This window comes from Asterias amurensis, chromosome 5, assembly GCF_032118995.1.
Source record: "Asterias amurensis chromosome 5, ASM3211899v1".
Classification (NCBI taxonomy): Eukaryota; Metazoa; Echinodermata; class Asteroidea; order Forcipulatida; family Asteriidae; genus Asterias; species Asterias amurensis.
Window position 1 is genome coordinate 20,299,571 of NC_092652.1, and position 26,054 is coordinate 20,325,624.

The following is a 26,054-nucleotide window of genomic DNA, read 5'->3' on the forward strand; positions in this document are numbered from 1 at the left end:
TAAACATGTTTATGTCTCCTCTTGAAGACGACCATTCTTATTATGTTAGTAAGAAGCAAAGAATGATTTCATTTGTAGCAGCTTGTTAATGATGGAGGGTAAGCGATTATCAAATGCGGGTGTCCAGTCACACACCCTTGCTCCGCTGTCATTTGCAATTGAACATACTGTGGGGTGACCAATTCAGACACCGAGTTTCCATTTTTTATTATTTTTATGTCCAGTTCAGAAATCCAGTATTTGTGGCATTATCAGAGAGAGCCACCCTTCCCCCTCAATCTTCCTCCCCCCAAATGAGATCAACAAATAAATACAAAATGCTTCTTGTTTCTAATCTTCCCCAAACTATGTGTTTACCCCAGCTTGCCCCCCTCCCCCGCCCCAAATGAAATGTCTGGTTACACCACTGCTCGATACCCAAATCTTGGCGCGAACTCTGCTTAACGATGTATGGATAAACTACATCTACGGATGGTGGCAACTTACTACTTCATGCCTGCCTCCTTATTCACTATATGCAAACACACAAACAAACTTTATGTCTAAGCCAAAGTCTGTTTCAGAAACTACATGCAAAAATCATGCTCATGACATTCTAATTGTTTTCTTCTTTCAGTTTTTTATTGTTGGTACAGACCCAGACAGGCCTTGAACTTTGCTCTTGAAGGGGTGCAGCATTTTTCCTCTGGTAAAGGGCACTCTATTTATGAGGAAAATGAAATTGGTATTGGAACTTTGCAAAAAGGGCACCACAGCAAAAGCACAGGGCACCACGGCAATTGCTGTGGGTGCTATGGGTTATTTGAGGGCTGCCCAGAGCGTGTGGATGCACGTCGTTTACTAATTGGATTTCTGGACTTCTGATGGCAATGCTAGCAGCATCCCCTCACAGTTGCTCAGACAGCAATGGTTTGACACAACCACTGCTGACATTATGACCTAGGATATGGAACCTTTTTTACTGTGACCCCTGACCCTCTCCTCCCCAATGCAAAATGTTAAGAAAAGAAAGCAAAAAGAACGGGAAATTTGTGAAGAAAGCAAATTGAGCGAGAACAAAACCGCTGGTCCGTCAAGTTGAGGAATTGACACAAACAAGTCTCATGGTAGCGATGAAAAACAACAGAGATTAATGAACCCAAAAATATACACCATCTAGTGCTAGGTGGAATGACTGAAGCAAAAATACATTAAACAAAAAAAGTGGCATTCTTCTATAGTTTCTACTTTCTACGCAACCATGACACCCGCTAGTGTAGAAAAAGGGAACTCTAATGTGATCAAGGAAAGAATAAATGACTAAAAACACCATGGAATTGATAACTAAAAAAACAACAAAAGGTGGCATTCTTTTTAAGGAAAGTTTAAGTAGCCACATGCCTTGATTCAGAACTGGAATATAGGGCTAGCTGCGGTTCGGTTGATGGGTGTAACTCCGATTTGGTGGTGTGCCGGAGACGGCGAGTAGATCAACCCACCGGCTGACCATTCTATGGTTTTCTGGTAAAAAGTTACAAGGATGGAAATAGAATTGTTGTATCACACCTCAAAACTCAAGACGAGGAAAAAAAAAACACACCTCAAAGATGAAACCTCTGGCCAAATTTGATCGCGAAATAATCAAACATTATAACACCGCTTTACAAAAAAGAGTGTTTGTGTTTATTGAGGCGTAGTGTTAAGAAACATCTCGGAATTCTGAAGTGTGTTTTGTGACCATTCTATGGTTTTCTGGTAAAAGTTACAGGATGGAAATAGAAAGCTTGGCTTAATTCAAAACCAAAGACGAAAAAAAAAAAACCTCAAAGATGAAAACCTTGCACCAAATTTGACCGCAATATAATCAAACATTATAACACTGATTTAAACAAATACTGTTTGTGTTTATTGGTGGGTTGTGTTTAAAAAAAAACTACGAATTCTGAAGTGTGTTTTATGAAAAAACATAAAAGGATGGAAATAGAAAGCTGGCTGAATTGCTGTTGCATCACATTGCAAAACTCAACACGAAAAATAAAAAATCCTCAAAGATCAAACCTCAGGCCAAATTTGACCGCAGAGAAATCACACCACTTAAAAAAAGTAGTTAATTTACAAAGGACTTGTTTTGTCCCATGGGGCTGCCGCTTATATTGTACAAAAAGCAAGAAATACAAATCTCAAAGAATGCCATGCAATGTCTCCATTATTCATTCTGCATAAAATACAAAATGCAGGCTTGAATTCAATTCCAGTTTTTATAGTTAAAAAATAAAAACTTGATATATAGCAGTCTTGCAGGATCAACCAGGCACAAACAATAATGTCCATAAAGCAAAATTAAAGAAACATAAATTCTTACAATATCAAAAAATAGTAAATTTGAACTAAAAATAAATGAGTTAGTCACATTCGGCATCTCATTAAAAATAATAAAAGCTTTCTGGTTTTAACTTTCTTTCCTGTCGATCAGCATTTTATTTAAAGCATGACCACTGTTTCTATGGTTAAAATCTTACCTCTCCCATGTTAGCTTTTGCAAATTCTACTCGTAATCCACCACGGTCGCTGGACGGCAGCAATACACCCTGAAGATGTGTCAGTGCTTGTGTAGCACAAGGAATATTCTGGAAAAACACAACATCAAGATGCATCAAGTATTTGAATGGAAATTACTTGTGCTTAGAGTAGACCCCTTGTTCTGCTGTCACAAGAAGCTACATGTACTCCCTACCAAATCCTGCCTACCATTTTGGGTGTCAACTTGCAGGTAAAATGTTAATATAGTGAGCATGCAAATGACCTGGGCCCAATTTCATAAAGCTGCTAAGCACAAAAATTTGCTAAGCATAAAACTTCTTCCCCGATAAAAACAGGATTACCAGCCAAATTTCCATTGGCTGCATAGTGCTTGTTACTGGTGTTCAGCTTTTGTTTGCCTATCCTGAAAATCACATGGAAATTTGGATGGTAAACCTGTTTTTATCAAGGAAGAAATTTTATGCTAAGCAAATTTAAGTGCTTAGCAGCTCTATGAAATTGGGCCCCGCACTTTGCCTAAAATGCTATTAATGGCAGTTTGTACATAAGGGCTTGAAAATAACATTGGACCGAGATGAAGCTTTTCTTAGTGCTTGTTCCAAAAACATGACTAGTATCCGGGTCATTTTTGCTTAGCAGAAATGCCGAAGGATTCTGATGCAGACATTAGTGAGCAAATAAAGCCTGAAGGAAGTCTGAACATTCTTACCTGAAATTCCACAAAACAGCAGGGTGCTCCTCCCTTGTTGTGGACTCTTAGCCTAGTGAACCCCGGTAGGCTACTTGAGATGAGGAGAAGAAAAACCCAGAGAAAAATAGGGGGCGACGACGGGGGGCAGGAGAAAGGATTCAAAGAAGCTATATTAATTACAAGAAATCTTAAAGACAAGTTTTTTGCTGATGAAAAGGTAACAAATCCAATACGATGAGGAAAAACATTTTTTAGACTCCAGAATTTCTTATTCCAACAATGAAAGCCCCTACAGAAGTCTGATCTGTACACTGCTCCATAGCTACGATATTTGTTAAAACCTACGATTAACTTTAGTACCTAGATTTTATGGAACTAGTTTAGTTAGCCCAGCTTAGCAGTGTACGGCTACAAATGTCATCATAAAGGCAACCTTAACACCTTAGTGATGTTATGTAGGAATTTGAAACTTTGCATGGTGGAAGTATAACTAAGAGAGGTTATAGCGGTTAACACCATGTGAATGTCTCTTTTGTGTAGTGTTGAGTGACGTTATGTTGCAAGTTAATGTGGGTTTTAAAGGCAGTGGACACTATTGGTAATTACTCAAAATAATTTTCAGCATAAAACCTTTCTTGGTGATGAGTAATGGGGAGAGGTTGATGGTATAAAACATTGTGAGAAACGGCTCTCTCTGAAGTGACGTAGTTTTTGAGAAAGAAGTAATTTTCCCTGAATTTGATTTCGAGACCTCAGATTTAGAACTTGAGGTCTCGAAATCAACCATCTAAACGCACACAACTTTGTGTGACATGGGTGTTTTTTTCTTTCATTATTATCTTGCACGTTCGAAGACCGATTGAGCTCAAATTTTTACAGGTTTGTTATTTTATGCATATGTTGAGATACCACAACTGTGAAGGCTAGTCTTTGACAATTACCAATAGTGTCCACTGCCTTTAAACAAGGTAGAATTGTTGGTTATCACCGGGTTAAGAAAATGATTGATCCGACACCTACTTTGGTTTAAAGCAAATATCTGATGCAGAGGATTTTATCCAATCTTGTATAACTGTGTTGTTACTTGTTTTATTAACAGTTTATTGTCTACGCATGTACCTTTAATCAATTCTTGATGGGTTAGATTGAGGGTACATTTCTAAGTTATGAATAAGTCTAGTCAGAAACCCTCACCCCCCCCCCCAAAAAAATATATATAATTTTTTTTTTTTTTTTTAATTCTCCTAAAGTCACCACGTAGAGCCAAGACTCATCTACAAAGTTGACAAAAGGGTGCTTGCTATAAAGTGCCTGCTGCCTAAAGTGAAATTATTCTTCTGGAAATTGCAAACACTGTGAATTATTTCTATTGCTTTGTTGTGGGGGGCAAAAACACAAACAAGCATACCAGCTAAGTCAAAAGAAGAAGAAGAAAAAGTCATTCACGTAGACATAATTCAATAACTCTACCCATGCAGCTCACAGATCATTCTATCAACTTATATATGAAATGAAAGAATCTAAGTAATTTTGTTCATTCCTATTTAACTAATTCTTTATCTGTAGCTTTTGTTGACCCTTAGTTTTCAATTATTAGCCTTAATACATATGAACCTTCGGACGTTTTATAATGTTTATTTGGTTGGAATGGATCAGTGAAGACAGTTTCAATGTTCCCTCATACCCGTGGAGAAAATAGAAGCTTGAAGAAGCGTGTTGATAAACCCTTGGCTAAATTCAAACAGTGCAATATACATGCAGGCCCATATAGACTGGTGGAATCGTCAGTTATCCCCAAATTAACAGAATGCCAGTAAAACCCTTAGATGGCATAACAGCCCAACTTACAAATGTTGGTTTTCTTATTAAGATCACTTGTTGGGTGTTTTTAACAAGTTCTATCTCGGCCTCTTTTCACACTTTATAGCAAAACAGATTATCTCTGTTCTTGCTTTTCACCAAAATGGCATTTTTTTTCGAGTTGGGCCATTTTGTCATGGCAGGGCCGAGTGTCACAATAACACCACTCTTTGTGGGTTGATTTTTAGTCAGCCTGGCACCAAGACACCCTCCTCTGGTATTATATTATGCCTCAACCATGGGGGACAAAGCCCTTTATAGCTCCACTTCATCCACCAGCCTATGTGCCCGACATGTAAGCCGCATACGAATAAGGCGACTTTGGCTTTAGCTATGGTGATTTGCAGCAGCCATTGTTGGAGAAAAGGTCCATTCTGCAATCTGGCCATAGCCAAAGCCGAAGCTGTCAGTTCGGACACGGCCATTCTATCAATCAACAAACCATACCAGGGTTAGAAGAGTGCATTGTTCCTGTAAATATATTTTTGTTCAATATTAATCCTAGACCATTGTTATCAGTTTATCATTTAAAATGTTCTCCTTCGGGGTTTGACTTTTACTCTTTTGGATCTTACAGACTCTTGTAACCCTGATACGATACCATGCTAAACGTCCAATCACATTGAGCGCTTGAGTTCAGTACAGAAAAGCTGTTGGCAGCAGTTTATTGCTTATATCTGTCTGAGCATGTGACAAGAATTAATGGATGGCATTTCATTGTAATACTAAAATGCTCCCCCCCAAAAAAAAGATTTTAAAAATTTTATTATCTGGGCTTAATTACACCAAGCATATTTCACGAGTTAGCGAGGAATTTTGGCTTTTGCGCGTGCGCACTAAACGTTACTTAGCATTCTGTGCTTACACAGCTAGCGCAGAAATTTGGCGTTTGCCCTTCAAGCAGAGAATGGAGCCATGAGTTTGGCCTCGATCAGTTTCAATTTAAAAGGGAGACACCATGGCAAACGTGTGCATCAAAATAAATCAAGAAGTTGTTTATTTGAATACGACTAGTGAGTTTTCAGTCAGAATCTTGATGAAGTAAAACGGCATGTGGAGTGTGCTCACTGTTTCCACTGAACTGAGACACAAGGAGATTGGACGTCAGCGATACTTTTTTTTCTTTGACGGGTGTCCGACCCCGTCGTCTGTGGAGCGACCCTAAGAAGCCACTCACCTACTACACAGGTCCCTCAGCTCTTGTTCGGCATTGGCGCCGGTGCCCAGATTTGCAATAAAGAGAGTGGAGCACGGTGCTGACCCAGCAATGGCTGCCATGGTGGCTGCATTAGCCATATTCATGGGCATGGTCGGCTGGGGCAGAGACGTGTGTGGGTGGGGGTGGTGGGGGTGTGCAACAGCTGAGTGTGCATGGTGGGGCTGTGAAAAGAATAACATGGAAAAAAACAAACAAAATAAATAAAAAAGGCAAAGAGTTGTTTTTTTTTAATACAATTTCCCCCCAAAATACTCTTTCCCACTGAAGCTCGGTTTATACTCCCTGTGAATGCGATACAAATTTTGAGGGTCACAAATTCGCAACGAATAACTCGCAACACTTGAAATGTGTTCCCAACTCTTTCGCAGCGAAAACATGGCTGTGACGTCAAATTTCGCCTCGCATTCGCAGGAAGTATGAACTGGGCTTAATAAGCCTGTAAAAAAAAAGGTGCTAATCATGAAATGATTAATACTTGTCCTTTGAATAAAGACACCAGTGTCATAGAGCAGAACAATGTGCTAAGCAAAACTTCCATTTCCTTAGCAACTTTCTGGTGGTTCAAACTATTTTTCATAGGTTAGAAGTTTCAGGAGATTTTTTCGGAAGTAGAAAGTGTGCCTCTAAAGATTGGGAAAGGAAGTTGCAACATGCGCATCCACAAAACTGTCAGCATTTTTTATATTTTTTTTTTACGAAACAAATCATTTGCAAATTTGTTCAAGCATACGATTACCCTTTCTAACCCCAAAAAGTACAGACAAATAAAACCAACACCAAAGGAAAAACAAAAACCAATTTTGTTTGTAAAATCCCACCGGAACATCCCAAGAAGTTTTGTGAATGTGCCTGAGCTTTCACCTTCTCCCAGCGCAGATCAAAAGGCCACAACCTTGGAAGGAAATGATTGCATTACCAGCCATTTGGATTTTTTGCTTTTGCATCTTACTTTTTTTCATATTTCAAATATATTTTTGTTACATTCCATCATGCGATTGCAGCAGATTGTAAACATGCTTCAGATGTCACAGCTCATTGAAAAGGAGTTTCTTGAAGAGCAAACAAACATTCAATAATAAACTGAACTACATTTCTTGGTTGTCTGGCTGTTAAAAGTCCTCTGTTTTAGACTGAAGGGGTTTGAAACGCACTTAAGTAGTCTGTTGTTCCCTCCTCCCCCCCCAAGCACTTGGAAAGCTGTAAATAAGTTGTAAATCCGATGCCCATACATTGCTTTTCACACACCAGTGATGAAAGGGTTTAAGGGAGGGTAAACCTTTGGTAATTACTCCAAGAATTAATGACATTAAAATTGTTTTGATTATGTATAACATTTTGAAAAACAAGTCCTCTCAAATGAATGTGGTTTCAGAGAAAGAGATTCCAATCGGAGAAAGGTTTCTGTGTGGACATTATTTTTGGTAATTTCTCAAAAACACTACCACCCTTTAATATTAAAGGGTTAAAATAATCAACTTAAAAACCCAAAACCAAAGGTATACTTTGCCTTTAATACAAATATACATAAATGTATTCTTTATCCCTGATGCTATAAGTACAAAACGTTTCCAATGTGCCGTACTGACCACATGAGGGCACTCTCAATAATATTTTAATCACTTCCTGGGGTATACGTAATTCGTCCTGCATATTTTGTATACCCCCGGAAGTGGTTAAAATATGTTTGAGAGCGCCCTCACGCAGTCGAAAATACATCGGATTGATCACTGAAGTGAAGTTTAAGAAAACAACTTTATACACTCTTTTCTTGGGGTTACTATTGCTCCCTTTTTGGCAGGGGTGAAGTGTTGTGCGCATGTAAACATAAACAAGAATAGTTGTCAACAAGAGCATGAATGACAAGAATGTTAACAGTTGTCAACGAGAGCAAGGATGGTTTGCAGCCATTTTCCATGCCTACTTTAAATGTTAGTTGTGTGCTGAAACTTCGGGGGAAATGTAAAGTAATGTATGCATTAAATATTTACTCCAGTTTCAAGGAAAATACATTTGAAGGCAATTGTGTTTCTCGAAAACTATAAGGGTCATCCATTCCACTCTTCTGTTTTTTTTTTCAAGAACCACAATTTTAAGGGAGTTGCACCAAAAGCACCAAGACCAAATGCACAGAGACCAAAAAGTGTAACAGATTAGGGAAGATAGAGCAACATACCAAAAACCTTTTTTTTCAAAACAACAAATGTTTTTTGAATAGATGGGAATTTGCATCAGGGATCATTAACTACAGAAATGTTTTCAAGATTTTAAGATATGTTCAAAGAAACCTGGACAAGTAAGACAAAAATGTGTTCAATCGTAAAATGTAGCACCATCTTATCAAAAGAAATCTCTATAACATTACCTGTTGATGTTCGTGCATAAGACATAGAAAATTCACACACAATAGAGCATCGATTTTTCTGTGCAGCCACCCCCAAAAAGTGTATTAAAGGCACTGGACACTATTGGTAAATACTCAAAATACTTGGTACCAAGCAAAAGAAAGCTGTTGATAGTATAAAACATTGTAAGAATCGCCTTCTTCTGAAGTAAAATAGATTTAAAGAAAGAGGTTATTTCGTACTCAAATAATAAAAGACTTCAGCTGAAGCCTTTAACTATGCATCCGTAAGCAAACACAATTGTGCAACAAGGGTGTTTTTTCACTCATTATTCTCTCGAAATTTCGACGACCAATTGAGTCAAAATTTTCACTGGTTTGTTGTTTGAAATGTGTGGATACTTCGTACTCAAATAATAAAAGACTTCAGCTGAAGCCTTTAATTATGCATCTGTAAGCAAACACAATTGTGCAACAAGGGTGTTTTTTCGCTCATTATTCTCTCGCAATTTCGACGACCAATTGAGTCAAAATTTTCACTGGTTTGTTGTTTGATATGTGTGGATACACCAAGTGAGGATACTAGTCTTTTGACAATTTACCAAACGTGTCCAGTGCTTTTAACAGTGTGATACATTAGCTCATAAAAAATAATTTATGTGCACCGTGTGGTAACAGTGGGGGAGAGGGGTGATTGGTCGTTGGAGATTTTCAACCTACCAGTACGTATGTGACTCTAGCACCGTCTGCCGGTATTTGTGCATGTAAGGCAGGGTGTGCGGCAAATACTGGATGATGCATCGCTGGTGTGGCAGGAGTCAGGTCGGCGTACGCTGCAGCTAGACTGTAATACAAATAAAAAATGATATTTCTTCAGGCAAAACATTCATGTACAAACATTAAATATATTAACAACTTAAGATAAACAACAGTTGGATGCCCAGGGTAGCATAAAAGTTAAACAAATAACCGTCTCCCAAATCCCAGGAAAACAAAATGTGTGGAATAGAATGGCAGGTAAATCTTGTAAAAAAAAAAATAGCACTAAGATTCATCTTTTGAGATGAGTTGTCAGATTACAGCAGTGATTTGTATCGTGACATCACATTTTGCTTAGCAATTAATGATTGATTTGCACTTCAATCTCGACTCTTTGTGAAACTGTGTGCCAAGGACTCTTATATCATGACTGATCACTCAAAATCACATAGCGAAAAGAGTTTTGAAGGGTGGAGTAAACATCGTGAGTGGCATTTCATTTTTTGAATGTGGCAAAAGGTGAATTAAGCATGAGCTCAGTAGCGGTTGCTTCGATCAGAAGGCAGAGTACATTCACAATGGGAAGCAACATTACAGGATTAATTTTTGGCTGAATCGTAAATTTTTTACAATTGTAGTAAGCACTTAAAAAATAATTTTGAATGATCTTACACTGGTAAAAGAAAAAGTTATTCAACCAACAAACGAAATCTTCAACTCAACAAGTGTATTCCTTGAAATGCTCCCCAAATCAAAGATGAATAATTGAGAGAACTTATTTAAAATAAGCAGTATACAAAGCTTCCAAAGAGTTGTTGATATTTTTTCAAACCCACTCCATTAAAATTTCCCAAAACCACCCACTTCATCGAATGAAACTCCCTCCCAGTTAGTAAAAAACTTGTCATGGTTCATGAAGATACACACATGAAAAATGAAACAAAACATAATTTCCCACCCTGAATAATTATCAAATAAAACATATCACAGGTTAAAGAAGAAAGAAAAACACAAACACAAATTAGAAGAAATGAAAAAATAAGTTGAACGGAAAGTGTGAGAAGGCATTTTTGAGTTGGTGAAGCAGCCAAACTTACGGATGATGTGCCCATGCCTCGGCAGCGTGTGGCAAAAACACAGCAGTGCTAAGGTCATCTGAAACATGCAAAATAACAGAAAGGATGCATTAATGCAAACTGTGATGATTCGTAAGATAGCCACTCTAAAAACGCACTGGACAATATTGGTAAAAAAAAAAAGAATTAACTGTTAGCAATGGCGTTTAAAACAGTAACAGAGTTGTGGAGAAAGCAGTAACTTTCATTCACATATTAAAATACTTCAGATCAGGCCTGAAGCCTTTTGTTAGGCATCTGGAAGCAAACAAACACAAACTTGTGCAACAAGAGTGTTTTTGCGTTCTTGCATTATTTTCTTCGATGACCAATTGAGCAAAATTTGATACAGGTTTGTTATTTTATGCATATTGTGATAAACCAAGCGAGGATACTGGTCTTTGACAATTCCCAAAAGGATACCAGCGCCTTTATGATGCTTGTGCGTTTGCTTTCCTTTGCTTCAGTTAAAGCAGTGTGTAAAAGGCAAGCTCAATTATCAACAAACAGTGTGCTTTTCATTTTCATCTCAGTGCATAAATTGCCAAAGATCTAGTTTTAATCATTTAATTATTATCATCATCACAACACAAGTCTACAATTTCTGACGAAATCGTGTACGGCCTGAAAAAACAGTAGCCGTTATAATTGAACAGTGCCCTCTGGTGGTATTAAAATGACAGTGCAAGAAAAGAATGGATGATGATGATGAATTGGACACAGGATTCACCCATCTTAAAGAAGGGAGTTAATTAGTGTCCCTTCCTCCTGTGAAGGAAGACTGTCAGTTCATGTCTGACGTCTTTTGCCAAACAGAGTCAGGAAACCAAATTATGTAACAGTACTCTTTGACGGTAATCTTTCTGTATTTCCGGCTGGCTATAGCTCTGTCGTATTCCCTTACTTCCTCGTTAGCGCATTCATAACAACCTCGTTTTCCAATGTTTTCCAAAAGAAATCATTGCTAAACAAAACTAAAAATACTATAAGGAGAGAGAGACTGTACAACTTCATAATGCTGTCCCTTTTCGAGGAAAACTCATTTCAACCTCCCTGGGGGTTTCTCCCTCTTGAATTGAAAATGTAATTTTGAGGTCGGTAATTGCAATAACATATTATTACCTTCTATTTGATAGACTCGACTTCAGCAAGCATTTGGCCTTCTTACTAATTTTGTGGCCAATGTTAAGAAAATGTGTTTTATACCAGAGCTGCAAACATATTACATTTTGCAATCACGGAAAATTTGTACAACAATCAAGGGGTGGTTAGACTGATACTCAAAATAATGAGGGGAAAATTTTCCATTATCTGGGAGATTTTCAATGTTAGTTTATCAGATCAAGGAAAGATTGGTTTTATTTTCAGGGAACTTTCTGCAGAATCAGGCAGAGTTTGCAGCTTCCACCCAACTCTATAGAAATATATTTTTACAAGAGGCTGTGGCTTCGGTTTTTGGCTTGGACAGCCTTTCTGAAACTGGATGCTCTGAGCATTGGGGAACATGTCAAAGCCAGAAGTTCTGTGATGATCAGGGCCAAATTTCATAAAGCCTGTAAGCACAACAACTCATAAACACAGACAAAGTATTGCTTAGTAGGAGAAGCTAGAATACAAGCCAAAATTACATTAAGTTTATGTTGTTGTGATTGGTCCCCCATTCAATTTTTGCTTAGGAGAAGAAATTTAAGCAGTATTCTTTTGCTAAACAGATTTATAAAATTGGGCCCAGTTTGGCGAGACATTTTGCCACTTTGGGTTTGTGAGCTCAAAGCAAGATGATTAAATACATGTATGATACAGCATTGCATTTGGGGAAGAACAAATTAACTCCACTCCTCTAGTTTCCAACAAACACATCAAACAAGCAACCGGTGGAAATTCCATCAAATTAAGCAGTCGCATTCTTTGTCCAATCACTGAATAATTGAAAGGTGTTTTTCTTCAGGGTTTGTGAGCCACCTACTTCTGTTTTTTTTTCAATGTCCGTGAAAAAAAAGTGTCCAGGATAAACTTACTAACAGATGGTCACATTTCAGACTTATTATTTTTCAGTCAACTTAGAGACGGTATCAAAGTTAAAAAGTTTTGAAGCTCTCAGATTAAAAAACAAAACTATTAAAAAAAAAAAAAATATGACTTAAAGGCACTGGACACTATTGGTAACTACTCAAAATAACTGTTAGCATGAAAACTTACTTGGTAACGAGCAATGGAGAGAGGTTGATAGAATTAAACATTGTAAGAAACAGCTCCCTCTGAAGTAACGTATTTGTTGGGAAAGACTTCAAGCCTGAAGCCTCTTATTAAGCATTTCAAAGCACATTATTCTCTTCCAACTTCAATGACCAATTGTGTCAAAATTTTCACAGATTTGTTATTTTATGCCTATGTTGGGATACACCTAGTGAGAAGACTGGTCTTTGACAATTACCAAATGTGTCCAGTGCCTTTAATAGTACTAGGGTTTATTCGGAGCGAAGGTTAGCTTCTTGTTTTTCTCGAGGGTGTGTTGAGTATGAAGGCAATTCCCAAGTCGGTAATTATTATCGAGTCATGGACTTTTTTTAACAAATGCAAGGAGAAGTGGGAGTGTGTTCAAAAACAGAAAATGATTGTGCTTTGGAAAAAAAAGAGGTAATTAATAACTTAAGAGACAGCGTCTTCACTGTCTTCACTCCAGAAAGTGCGTGTTAGAGCGCCCTCGCATGGTCATGCATGAGAGGTATGATAAACAGAGCGAGGAGTAAAAAAAATGTAGCTTGAGAACACATGTAGAGTAAGATACAGTGCAATAGAATCGTGCTGTCACATCCTGGACCTTTTGAGGCCCCGCAGACTGAGCTGCAACTTGTCTACGTTTATGTTTCTAGTAAAAGTGCAAAGAATTAATTAATGGGCTGACACTTCGACCCTAAAAGAGTCTTTCTCAAAGTCTTAGCCCCCAAGAAAGACTCTGCTATAGGGTCGAAAAGACTTTGAGAAAGACTCTGCTAGGGTCGACATGTCAGGCCATTAACTATTTTTGGCATTATACTATAGGTCCTTCTTGTTGGTGAGCAGTTTACAACAGTTATCTCTATTTCCTTGTTTGTAGTAATAGTGACAAAATCTTTCCGAGATGTCAGAAGTCTATTGCCAACACAAAGTACACTAGCCTGTGCTACCTCAATCTGCTTGGCATTGTGTGTTCGGTAATGCCCGCATGCAAGAGGAGCGTGCCAGTAATGAGTTTGGCTGGCTTGCTGTAGGGGGGTTCAGGGGAAAGAGGAAGCACTTCATGCTAGGTCCATGGCTTACCATGGCTGTCAAGTTCCGCCTGGTATTCTTGTGGCGAATTAAAGGTAGGGTCATAGATTTTTTCCATAATGCTCATTTTTATAGATTAAAAAAAAGAAATCAATCAAGTGTTAATTTTTGTATTCACTCTATCGCCCAATGAGGGCGTCTTCTCTTGACCTCACCTCAGCAAGGGAACTGTTTGAGTTTGGAGAGTTTGTTCTAACGCTACATATGAAGTGTGAACCTGAAAACGAAAGAGGTCCAGATAATGTAGGGACTTGAAACACTATGTGGACTTACACACGTCCACTCAGTGTTATTTACAGTGTTGAGGAGTGGGATAGAACAAAGGGATGTCCACACAGTGACTGCAACACAGAGCTGCACTGTACTCACAGGGATCTCTGGTCTACTTAGGGATTTGAAATACTACGTGGACTTAAACACGTCCACACATTGTCTTTTACAGTGTTGAAGAATAGGATAGAACAAAGGGATGTCCACACAGCGACTGCAACACATAGCTGCTCTGTACTCACAGGGATCTCTGTTCTACTTAGGGATTTGAAATACTACGTGGACTTAAACACGTCCACTCATTGTCTTTTACAGTGTTGAGGAATAGGATAGAACAAAGGGATGTCCACACAGTGACTGCAACACAGAGCTGCACTGTACTCACAGGGGTCTCTTGGTGTTAGCTGTCCAGGATGGGGCCCCATCACAGGAAGGTTGGCTGGTTGTGGGGACGTCTGTTTAGGTTTGGTCACTTTGGTGTTGGACTTGGCGAATTCTAATCGAATGGTCTGGGGTTGGTCCGGATCGAAGCGTACTCCCTGTGGAGAAAAGAAGCGAGACAAAACAAACTCAACAATAATGGAGATGTCTGAGACATTTGTGAAATAATTGCTATATAGCATCTGGTACTCTCTACCACTTAACCTTAGATCTTGTCTTTGTACCACAAAATTCAAATCTCTTCTCAAATCTTATCTGATGTCACAGGTTTTCAACGACTAATTCAGTCATGTCTGTTTTCTTTCATTTGTTTTTGGTTTTACTGCGCCTTGAACACCCAGCAGGGTGGAAATGTGCACATTACAAGTCTATATTATTACTAGACATTTAAGACAATTTAAACGGTTTCTTATAAATCCGATAAAAATAAAGAAAAATGGTTCATGATTTTCAATTCAAAGAGAGAAATCTTATCATGACCACCAAATATGCGCTTTTATTGCCTCTCTCTGAAAAACTGATCAAATTGCCTTTCCATTTTCACCCCAAAACTGCTCAGCAAAAGTTCAGACCAAGTACTTTTTTGTTTCTCACATCTTCCATCAACTTTCCCCACCCAAACAGGAACCAAAACATAAATAAATCTAAAAAAAACGAAACAAGTTTGTATGCCACTCATTGAATTAATGAAAGTCAGGAGCCTTGTTTTCAGGCAATCCACAGTGGACTATAGTCCAGCTATCCCCCCCCCCTGTTAATAGTTTCCTTGCATGTAGTCTATACTAGGGTTCAGGAAGCCACTTACAAGTTACGCTATGCGTCCAACCACAATTGAGAATTGTTTGGGTGTGTGAGCTTTGGGGAATCAAAAATGGGATGTGGTTCATAACTAGAAAGGATTAGAATGGCTTCATCCCTACTGAATTCAGACGTATTACTGCGAGAAGTTGCTACTCTCGGATTCAGTCATAAGATTCAGTATTGAATTACCGAACACCAGATGGTAGGGGGACTCTCCGAACATCTGGCCAAATAAAGATTTACAAAACCCCAACAAGAAAAGTCAAATGTAACAATTCCTGGATGAGACTTTTTTAAGAGTTATATTTCCCAAGAGTTTCTTGAAATTGAAATGAGTTTCTGAATAAGATTGACTCACCAGGGATGATGATTCAGTTTAGTGAAACTCATTTTTCTCATAGAAAAAATTTTTCTTCCCTCCCCCCCCCCCACCCCCAACAAAAAAAAAGCTTAGAGAAATGTGGTAAATATGGTTGAATGACTTTCTGAATGGCAACTCCGAACAAAGACAATGACAGAATAGGGAGACTGTCAACATAAGAGTAGATCACTCAGTTGGTAGAGCACTGGCAAGTTAAACCGGAGGTCGTTGGTCCAAAATGCAGCTCCACTTAATTGTTTAGTTCAACCCCCAAGTTATTGCAAGATTTTAAGAAATCACAGCACAAACCTCTTTCAGGCAATTGGAAATTAAGCCAATGTTAACCCACAAATTTTTTTTTAAATAGAAATTTACAAATTTGTCTGATTTTAATCGTTCCATTTTGTTTAAGAACATGAGAAATAAAAGCATGCCTTGAGTAATGAGAGAGAAAAAACCCAACAACAGGCTTCAATTTTAATTTTTTATTCAAGCAATCACAGGCTCTTCTCAAAACGTTTTTCCTTAAAGCTCTTCAATAAAAATTTAATGTTTATTCTAATTTTAAATGTTGTCTTTCAAGAAAGATGTAGTTGAAAAAGAAGAATTTTTTTTTATGTTTCTTTTTTCAATTGAATTCAATTCACACCTCGTGTGATTACAGGCTCTTCAAAAAAATGACTTTTCTTGAAGCCCTCCTTTGAGGTCACCCACCCAATCCCCTTCCATGAGGGTCCAACGCTGATTTCAACGATTTCATTTTCTTTGATTTGTTGAAAACCCCACTTACTGATAACGCTTGCTTTGCCGACTCTGCACCTGCTCTGCTCTCAAATGTGACAAATCCAACCGGCTGAAAAAAATAATAAAAATAATAATTATTTGAAGAGGTCAAATATTGTATCTCACTAAAAGTATTTTATCATGTATCTTACGAAAAGTGTTGTTTAAAATGAGTACAAATAATATATCTCACAAAAAGTATTTTATAACGAGTACAAATGATGTATCTCACAAAAAGTATTGTTTCTAATGAGTACAAAAAATATATCTCACAAAAAGTATTTTATAATGAGTACAAGTAATGTATCTCACAAAAGTAATCGTTTATAATGAGTACAAATGATGTATCTCACAAAAAGTATTGTTTCTAATGAGTACAAAAAATATATCTTATAAAAAGTATTTTATAATGAGTACAAGTAATGTATCTCACAAAAGTAATCGTTTATAATGAGTACAAATGATGTATCTCACAAAAAGTATTGTTTATAATGAGTACAACTAATGCTTCTCACAAAAAGTATTGTATAAAATAGGTACGAGCAACATATCTTTTTTTTTTTTTCCAATGGCAAAAAATAAAATAAAATCAGAAATTCGACTCAAGTAGGAAAAATGTCATTGCCTGTGAATGGGTGTGCAGAAAATATTGCTTGTAAAAACTAAATTGCTCAGCGAGCCAACTGAAATTATTGCACCGCAGCTTTGGCTGGTAACTTGGCAATGCAGCTCTATAATAATACCGTCGCCTGGGAACCGGTGCCGTGGCGTCGACAGTAAAAACACCTTATACTTCCCTACAAACACTGGTTTTATTGATATATTTTTTTAATTTATAATATTAGCATCTTAGGTCTTGTCTTTGTACACAAAATTTACATCTCTTCTCAAAACTTGACTTGTGTCACAGGATTTCAAAGACTAAATTAGTTGTGTCTGTTTTCTTTTGATTGTTTGGGTTTTTACTGCGCTTGGAACACCCAGCAGGGTGGATATGTGCGACTATAAGTCTGCATTATTATTATTGTTATGAAAGCATTCTGACATCAGGGCCCGAGGCTTGGTTTGGCAAAACCTATCCTCATAAAACAAAAACAAAAAAAACAAGCCGAGCAAGTCTGGACCATATTTTTCAGCGAAAGGCTTCAAGTCTACAAACATTAACATAAGCTTCCGCATCCTCCATCAATAACACAAGAATGACATTGCTACAGTCGAAAATAGGAATGTCAACTGAAGCACGAGTGAGACAGAAAGAGACCAGACTACCCTCCCAGCGTTTGAAAATCACTAACATACACAGTAAGTAAATAAATAAGGCGCGAAGGGATCAAGAGAGAAGAGAAGAGGAAAACAAGTGTCGATAACCGAGCCCAGGGCCTCGTCCTGACACAAAGGCAATCAGCGCATGCATGGGAGGGCCCATTAGACCACTAACGATTTCCAATGGTTGGAAGACGTTCCTTCCGTCGCCATGGTGGCACACGCCATCTTACTGCATCCGGAGGCCAGCTGATCTGAAATGCAATCCCACTACAGATCAATGGGGAATTCTCTCCCCCTTCTCTCTGTATCCATTTAGCTTGGGCAGACAGTTATGCAAGCATGAACACCTCCAAAATGCGGTTTTTGTAGTGTAAAAAAAAACTCGACTGTACACAGTACTGGGCCCAATTTCATAGAGCTGCTTCTTAAGCACAAACATAAGCTGAGCAAAACAAAATATGCTTACCAGAATTAGGTTACAAACCAAAAAAACATGTCACATGAACTATTTGTGAGTGGTGTCCTGCTCATTATCGCTAAGCAGTGATATTTTAAGCAGTATTTTGTGGCTAACCAGCTCTGTGAAATTGGGCTCTGCTATTTACCTCGCTGCAAGTGAGTTTTTTTTTATCGGACTCAAAATTCAAGAAACCGCTTCCAGTTTGACGACAGAGTTTTTTAAAACAACAAATTTAAATGTAAGGTTACAAAACAACTTCCCACACAATTTATGCACTAAAGTACGAATATGAATTAGGGCTAGAAATAGATCATTCTTACCAGTTGTTAAAAATAAACTTTTAATTTTAGATGTGTATTTTGTTTTGATGTTGACATATTTTGTGTAAATAATTTGTTTTTAAATTTAACCAGAAAAACATAAAAATGATTACATTTCTTGAAATATACATGTTAATAGCAGTTATTTTTTGTTGTTTGATTTTATTTTCTGGTGTAAATAATTTGTTAAATAATTCTGCAAAAAATTGTTTATGGTCTGATGTTTTGACCCTAGCAGAGTCTTTCGCGAAAGGCTAAATAATTCTATGAGAATTGCTTACAAATGTTGTACTGCCCTGGACTACTTCTGGTCCAGATGTTTCAATGTTCGATGTTTTTCCCATCACCTATTTTAACGAATCGATTGATATACTCACAGAGGAACTTTTCCCAGGTTTACTTGTTAGCTTTAGCAGCGAGCCTTCATAACCCTGTGAACAAATAAAAAACAACAATAAATTCTCACAAAGAGGTATCATAAATCGTCTCCACTTTGATACATTTACCAACTTCACATGAAAATCATCTGATATCTAAACCCCCCCCCTCCCCCCCCCCCAAAAAAAAAAACCCACACATATAGAGCCATGTTTCTAATCGAGTTCCAAGACAAAACATACACAACAAATTTAAGGGGGAATCCCTCGACGACACACTAGTACATAAGAAACGAATACCTACCTGCGAACCCCGAACCCTGAGTAAATTGTTCAGCATCTGCCAATACCTACAGCACTTCATGTAAATTCCAAACACATTCTGAAGTGACAAGCTCTTGATTGTCACTCGATACCCTTACCAAAGTAAATCTCTCTCACTCTCCTAGACAACCCATTCTGCATTTGTGTCTCCGATACAGACAGAAAACGCTATCCTCCGTTGTTACCTGCACACTCAACAAAAAATCATCTCAGCGAGCTAAAAGCATCGCTAAAAAACAGGGACGCCACCCGCATTTTTATTGGAACTCTATACAAAAAAATTGTGACGGTTTTATCCAGAAAAACATACATCGTCGTGTTGACCTCAGGGATCTGGCGGGAGGCCCTGTGGGAAGAAGCAGCGTCGTCTTTGAAAGGAAGGAGACAAGAAATATATTCCGATATTCAGGAAGGGCGAGTGAAGAAGTAACGCTCAACTATCCAATGCTAACAACCCACGCTCCCACGTTAATCTCTCTGGGTGTACTTAGAAAGTCAAATGAACTCTATTTTTTTAATGATCTTGCTATTGACAGGATATCAGATTTATCAAAACAAGATGGAGAGGGTTCAATGTACGGAAGTCAACCTCACCTAATTTTTTTTGTTTTATCCCCCCCCCCCCAAAAAAAAAAAAAAATAAAATAAAAAATAATACAAAATAAATAAATCATAAATAAAATCGTGCAAGCAGGGCATTACTGACGATGTCGAATTTCATATTCTTGGAGAATGACTTGTTTCAATTCGACATAAACTTAAAACAAATAGGTCAGCGATTATTTCACACATGTTCTATGTGTAATGTATATGTTAACATTCTCTACTTTAAAATGCAAAGGCAATCTTGGAGGGGAAAAAACTGAGGAGAAAAAAAAAACTGGAAAGGAAATTGAAAAACCTGTACAATGACTCTGTTTTCAAAGCAGGCTTCATATTTGGTCCTTGGGGAAAAAGCACAACAGGGCTCACCCACATGAACAAGTTCTAATGGTAAAGGTTTTTTATAGACTTTTCTGGCTTTAAAAAAATAATTTTGTTGATTTTTCTGAGGGTAAAAATCAGAAATCAGACTTAAGTAGGAAGAATATCATGTCTGTCTAAGTAAGTAATTATTAAGCAACAGTAATTTTGCTGTGTGTAGTCAGTTTTACTCAAATGTGGTTTAAAGTTTGCCATTTAGAACAGATGGATGATTTCAAAATCATTCCATATTGACAGTCAAATACAGGCACTCCGAATTAAGTCCTTCCATTTTCCTTCCCAGATATCAAAAAAGTCTCAAAAAAAAATCTCAGGAAGTCGATTCTCATTCACATCCCATCAAAAAATAATATCCACTGGCAAAATACATTCTGTATTCAGACACATCGCAGAAATGGAATTGTTTTTACCCGGACATAAAAGTGCACAGAACCCACAGCGTAACAAAAAAATCAATACATTCATCCTCTATCCCTTTTTCTTCCTTCCTTCTTTTTGCCGAGGATGTCAAAGTAGCAATAAAATGTACACACAATCCAACGGGCTGTGATTCTGCCAGCAGGATGTGACGCTCACAATCCAAATATCACCCAAGAGTTTACACTGGAAAATACAGACTTTGCAATTAGTTAACCGCCTCGGGGCATTGGCCAATGAATAGCGATGAATTCCGTAAGATACGCAAAGGAAAAAGACGGGAGAAGAAGAAGGAAAAAAGCCGACGTCAACGCTACTTTAGCCGTTCAGTTGTCAGGGTTGGGAACAGCATCCCGACAGAGAAAAAATGAGAGAGAGAGAGAGAGAGAGAAGGGAAAAAGAAATTCCATACAATGCCGCCTCTCCTCCAGAAAAAAATCCTCAAATCTGCGGGAGACACATCTTTATGTTCCCTCTGATGATTTTTTACAAAAGGTAACGTAAGACTAAGCAGCTTTTAGATCGGAACAAACCACAACGGGATAGGGTTATATTTAAACACACGTCAGAAGCCATTTTTTAAGTGAGTGGGATTTTAAGGCCTGTAAGATGTTATACATTGCTATTTTATTCTGACTGCATTCAAAGACGGACCTTTAACAGATCATTCAATGGGCGACTTTAATGGATGGGTTATCTTTTCCAAACAAGAGAAGAAGATGAAGACACAATATTGAGATGGTTTGCTTTGTGGGATTTCCATTTCTTTTGTGAGAGGAGAGTTGTGTAGAAATATTCATAAATTACGTTTAAAATATAACTTTTTTTTTTTTTTATGTGCGGTTAAAACAAATCAAATAAAAATAGTTATCTTTTAACAGAGATACACAGAGAAATAATTCATGCATGTTTGAAATTCTTATCCACAAAAGTTGTTTCTCTGCGATGGATAATTTTTTAGGGCAAAGTCAAACATATAGTAACTGTTCAAACAAAATGAAACAATGAATTGATTTGAACGTCTTAATAGCCAATGATTCTGATTAGGCCTGGACGATATGACGATAATATCGTCATGATACGATATTGAAAACGATATCTTTTTTCATAGACGATATCTTTCAAAATATCGAGTATTTCCCACGGATTTCTTACAATCTCACAGGTAAATAAGATTTGTTAGGGCTGATGCCGTCTTTTACGACTTCGAATGAATGTTGTGGCTGAACGCATACCTTCATATCTAGACATGGTGGTCTCTCTTTGCAGCGCTGAAGCATGACCAACGTTCTTGAACCCTTTATGTGCTGTGTGAATACCCGGAGCAGTATCTATCACCTCGATCCCACTGTTATTATGGTACTTTATTATTAGGGGATGCATGAACTGAGTGCTGCTGTGGCCACGCGTGGGTGCAAAGCTGTAGGGGAATTTCCCATGGCCAGAAATCACCACGTAGCAGTATCCATTACCTCGATCCCACGGTTATTCTTATAAGTTGTTATTAGGGGATGAATGAACCGAGTGTTTCCGTGCCCACGCGTGGGTGCAAAGCTGTAGGGGAAATTCCCTTGACCAGAAATCACCACGTTGTCGTCAGGAAATGTCGGACCATGTCGGACGCACTGAAAATACGGGTCCAACTACTTGCCGTCAACTACTTGCCAACTCAACGTCAACTCGCTAGGTGCCGTAAACTCACCATCAAAACCTCCAGTAATTATTTAAAATCCTCAAAAAAGTCATAGAAATGTAAAGTATTAGCCAAAAGAGAATTTTTACTAGTTTTGGTTACATTTCGGTAATAAAATGAGGGTTTTTTTTATCGTGAAAACAATTATCTTGAGGCGGCAAAAGCCGTCGGCCGCCATCTTGCTTCTTCACAGAGCTTGTATTGTACATCGTGGACAACAGAGGGTGCTTTCCTGCGTTTGGAACTGTTTTGGCCATACAGCTATATAAAATAGCATCGGTCGTGTTGACTGTGAGTTGACCAACACAAGCGAATCGACTGTGAATATCCATGCACATGTATAGTGATGATTGTGAAGGCATTGGAATAAAAATAGCGGCACCAGGTTTTTCCTCCATGGGTTTTTAGAGATCGCAACACTCCAATCGATTGAGGTACTATGATTTAATTGCTTCAGAGCCAGTGATGTAAAACAAACAAATATTACGTTTTCTGTTTCATGGAATATGGATGTAATGTTAATTCAGTAATTTTCATCAAGGCGGTTTGAATAAAATTTATCTAATTTACGCAGTCCATTTTTTTTTTAACACAACAGTCATGTTTTGTTTTTCTTGTCTTCGTCCTTGCGGTAAAACTGTTTTTAGCGTGCGATTGGGCCATTGTTGTCCCCTTCTCAAGGGTACTTTCGATTTTCAAAAATCTTCACGATATATCGTAATATCGGCGATATTTACCTGACGATATATCGCCAGTCAAAATTTTCGATATCGTCCAGGGCTAATTCTGATAAACTCTGCATGTAGTTAAAAACATGAATACACTATGCACAAATTGAATACATGAAAAATACCATTTATTTATGGCATCAATAATTTTCAATCCCAATTTTGTTTCTCGGAATAATTTTGTTTTCATTTCATCAAAGTTTATACTTGTGATGCAATTTTGTTTATAATTGAGCACACCTCTTTATTTATTGATTTTAAAGAAAAATGTTGGTAGAAAATGTTAGTAGAAAGTGTTGGTATAATAATTTGGCAGATTATACAAAGGAAATTTACCCGACAGCAACTGCGTTTCAAAAGGAAAGTTGTCAACTAGCCTGATGATAAAAAAAAAAGCTCATTTGTTGCGTGATTAAAATTCCAACACAATTTTTTTTTAATACAAATTTGTTGACATCCTTTCGTAGATTAAGTGCTTTCACACTACTATCCAGTAGCGGAGTGAACTCCCAATAATACTGGTGTGATCTTAAAAGCATTGAATTGCCGCAACGATGGCTGATTTTTGACAACTTCCCGCATAAAAATGGAGTTTGGTCGCCAATCGCCTTGGATTTGTCTGCCGGGTGCACCTGCTACTAATGATTACAGTTTAAAAATGCATGCAGCACACAAAGCTGCACTCCACTGAACGCTATATTATTGTAGATAGAATGAGGCCTAAGGTTTCAGATTTATACACGAGGTTTATATATAAAACAGGTGTGACAGCCCGAATAAGGAGGTGGATTAAACGAAGGAATCGATGGATAGCGTAATATTTTCTATTTTCACAGGTGAACCCATCCCAGGAACAAGTTCTTAAATATCAAGAAAACATTAAAGGGATGGATGGGTTCAAGTACGCTAATGTCAAAAAATAATGATCCAAACCCGGCAGTGTGTCGGCACTGGGGGGTGTTTTTCAAAGAGAGCTAGGATGCGTATCAATCTTAAGATGGTTAAGGAGAATCTGACGTCATAATATAAATCATACGGCATTATTGAGAGCTGATCTTAAGATGAAGCTAAGTGCTTTGTGACAATGAGCCCAGGGTTCAATTCTCATTACAGGTAGAGTCATAGATTTGTGAGTTTGCAGAGTGTGGCAGTAAGCAGAGCCACTGAATTGGGCCCTGGTTATAAGGAAATATACCCACCTAAAGGGAAGGTACACGTTTAGTAACTACTAAAAACAAATATTAGCTTAATCACTGACTTGTACATTGGTAGTATAAAACATTGTGGGAAACGGCCTCCCTCTAAAGTAATGTAGTTTTTGAGAAAGAGTTTATTTTTCACAAAAATAATGAAAGACTTCTAGCTAGAATAGAAGTCTTTTATTCTTTCTGAAAGCACACAAATTCGTCCAACAAGGGTGTTTTTTCTTTCATCATTTTCTCGCAACTTTGAGGACCAATTGAGCTCAAATTTTCATAGGCTTGTTTATGATGGGATACACCAAGTGAGAAGACTGGTCTTTGACAGTTACCAAATGTGTACCTTCCCCTGAAAGTGTCGACCCACCTCCCTCCACAATCTGAATAGAGGATAATCAATTATAAAATCTCAAGACTTCTCGGCTCACTCTTTATAATTGTCTTCATCAAATTATGCTACCTCTGCCGGGAAAAAATGCTTCAGAAGTCGGTTAAATCGGTCTATTTCCCTGACTTCAGATTAAAGTATTCCAATTGCTTTGAGTGAAAACAGTCAGTCCCGCTTTTGTTTTCTTCATGCGTTTTGAATGTGTGTCATGTGCATGCAAAATGGCATCTCCTTGTCTGAGGAAACAAATTCGTCTGTATATAATCGACATCACGAACAGCACCTACTTTGTACAACAACACGCGTTCCGTCTCAATTCAATTTAGAATTTGGGGCTGTGACACACATTCTCCCTTTTCTTCACGGAGCAAGGCTTTTTGACTCTCTGGCACAGGCCAACTTAATTTAGATGGCCACGGTCGAGGTTAAGAAGGAATTTTCGAAGTCAACAAAAGATGAAGTCAGTTCTTCTGATTGAGATGAGAGAGGGGGGGGGGGGGTTGTTAGGAGGAGTTCTACAAGGGCAAACCAACAAATGACAAGATCCTTCTTGTTTAAAATAGGTGAAATGGAGACAAGGGAGAAAGTGGATACAAAGAGATGTCTGAATGGAAATGGAAATGGAAATAAAGAAAATGGCAAGGATGGGAAAATCTTGCGAGGGAACAATTTCAATCAACGGCAAATGCATTATCTCCTCCAAGGTTGTATCCAGAATGCTTCATTCATTTTGGGGAAAAGGTTACATCCAGAATCAAATCATAGTCGTTGAAAAACAAAAAAATACTCTTTACACCGAATTGGATGGATTGCAATACATCAGTGGCAATTAAAAGGGATTACTACCTCATTCCCCATCTTCAGTAATAACACATTTAAACTGATTGAACCCATTGCAATTTTATCGCCACTTGTCTCTAATTAGAGAAAATAAATGAGGCATGGGAATAAGACCTACATGTAGGTACTCAAACGAATATTCACAAGCGCTGACTTTTTATTTTCAGGTTGAGCATGGCTCTTTATTTTCGCCACTTCACCTATTTTGCAAGATTCTCTTGTTCTGGGTTAATCACTTTGCACTTTTCTACAGATGGCAACAAACTGAATCCCACAAGAAAAGTCTTTGGGTAAATCCTTGGCACTTAGGCTACTGCCAGTGTCGATGTGTGTGTCTTTTTTCTGCTCAAGACTGCAGTCTCAGGTCCATGTTAGAGTTTCAAGACAAGGATTTATAACATGCAGCCAAGCAGTCATAAAAATCTGCAGAAATACCTGTGGCAAACGAAACAGGGACTGCAGCCGATTTCACAAAATGCTAGGGTTAATCCTATCTCGAACTAGGATGGGAAGCTCGTCCTAATTTAGGATGGGTTCAATGCATCCTAACGTTTATTGAAACAGAACTTAATTCTTCCTACTAAGATT

The 26,054-nt window shown here is 37.9% G+C and overlaps 1 protein-coding gene across 7 annotated transcripts in view; it reads right to left on the reverse strand.

Annotated features, from left to right (window-relative positions):
* Positions 1 to 26,054, reverse strand: part of LOC139937172 (protein couch potato-like) — a 107,378-nt gene that overhangs the window by 8,362 nt on the left and 72,962 nt on the right. For 4 of the 7 annotated variants that reach the window (XM_071932218.1, XM_071932219.1, XM_071932220.1 and 1 more), the window contains 9 exons: positions 18,894 to 18,947; positions 16,478 to 16,540; positions 14,470 to 14,623; positions 10,488 to 10,545; positions 9,352 to 9,475; positions 6,249 to 6,451; positions 3,230 to 3,302; positions 2,499 to 2,606; positions 1,381 to 1,500 (listed from right to left, as the gene is read on the reverse strand). In XM_071932218.1, coding sequence (XP_071788319.1) covers positions 1,387 to 1,500; positions 2,499 to 2,606; positions 3,230 to 3,302; positions 6,249 to 6,451; positions 9,352 to 9,475; positions 10,488 to 10,545; positions 14,470 to 14,623; positions 16,478 to 16,540; positions 18,894 to 18,947 — 951 coding nt within the window. In that variant the 3' untranslated portion in view covers positions 1,381 to 1,386. Of the gene's footprint in view, positions 1 to 1,380; positions 1,501 to 1,571; positions 1,732 to 2,498; positions 2,607 to 3,229; positions 3,303 to 6,248; positions 6,452 to 9,351; positions 9,476 to 10,487; positions 10,546 to 14,469; positions 14,624 to 16,477; positions 16,541 to 18,893; positions 18,948 to 26,054 lie in introns of those variants that run through there. The other 3 variants (XM_071932221.1, XM_071932222.1, XM_071932225.1) reach the window with 3 other exon arrangements.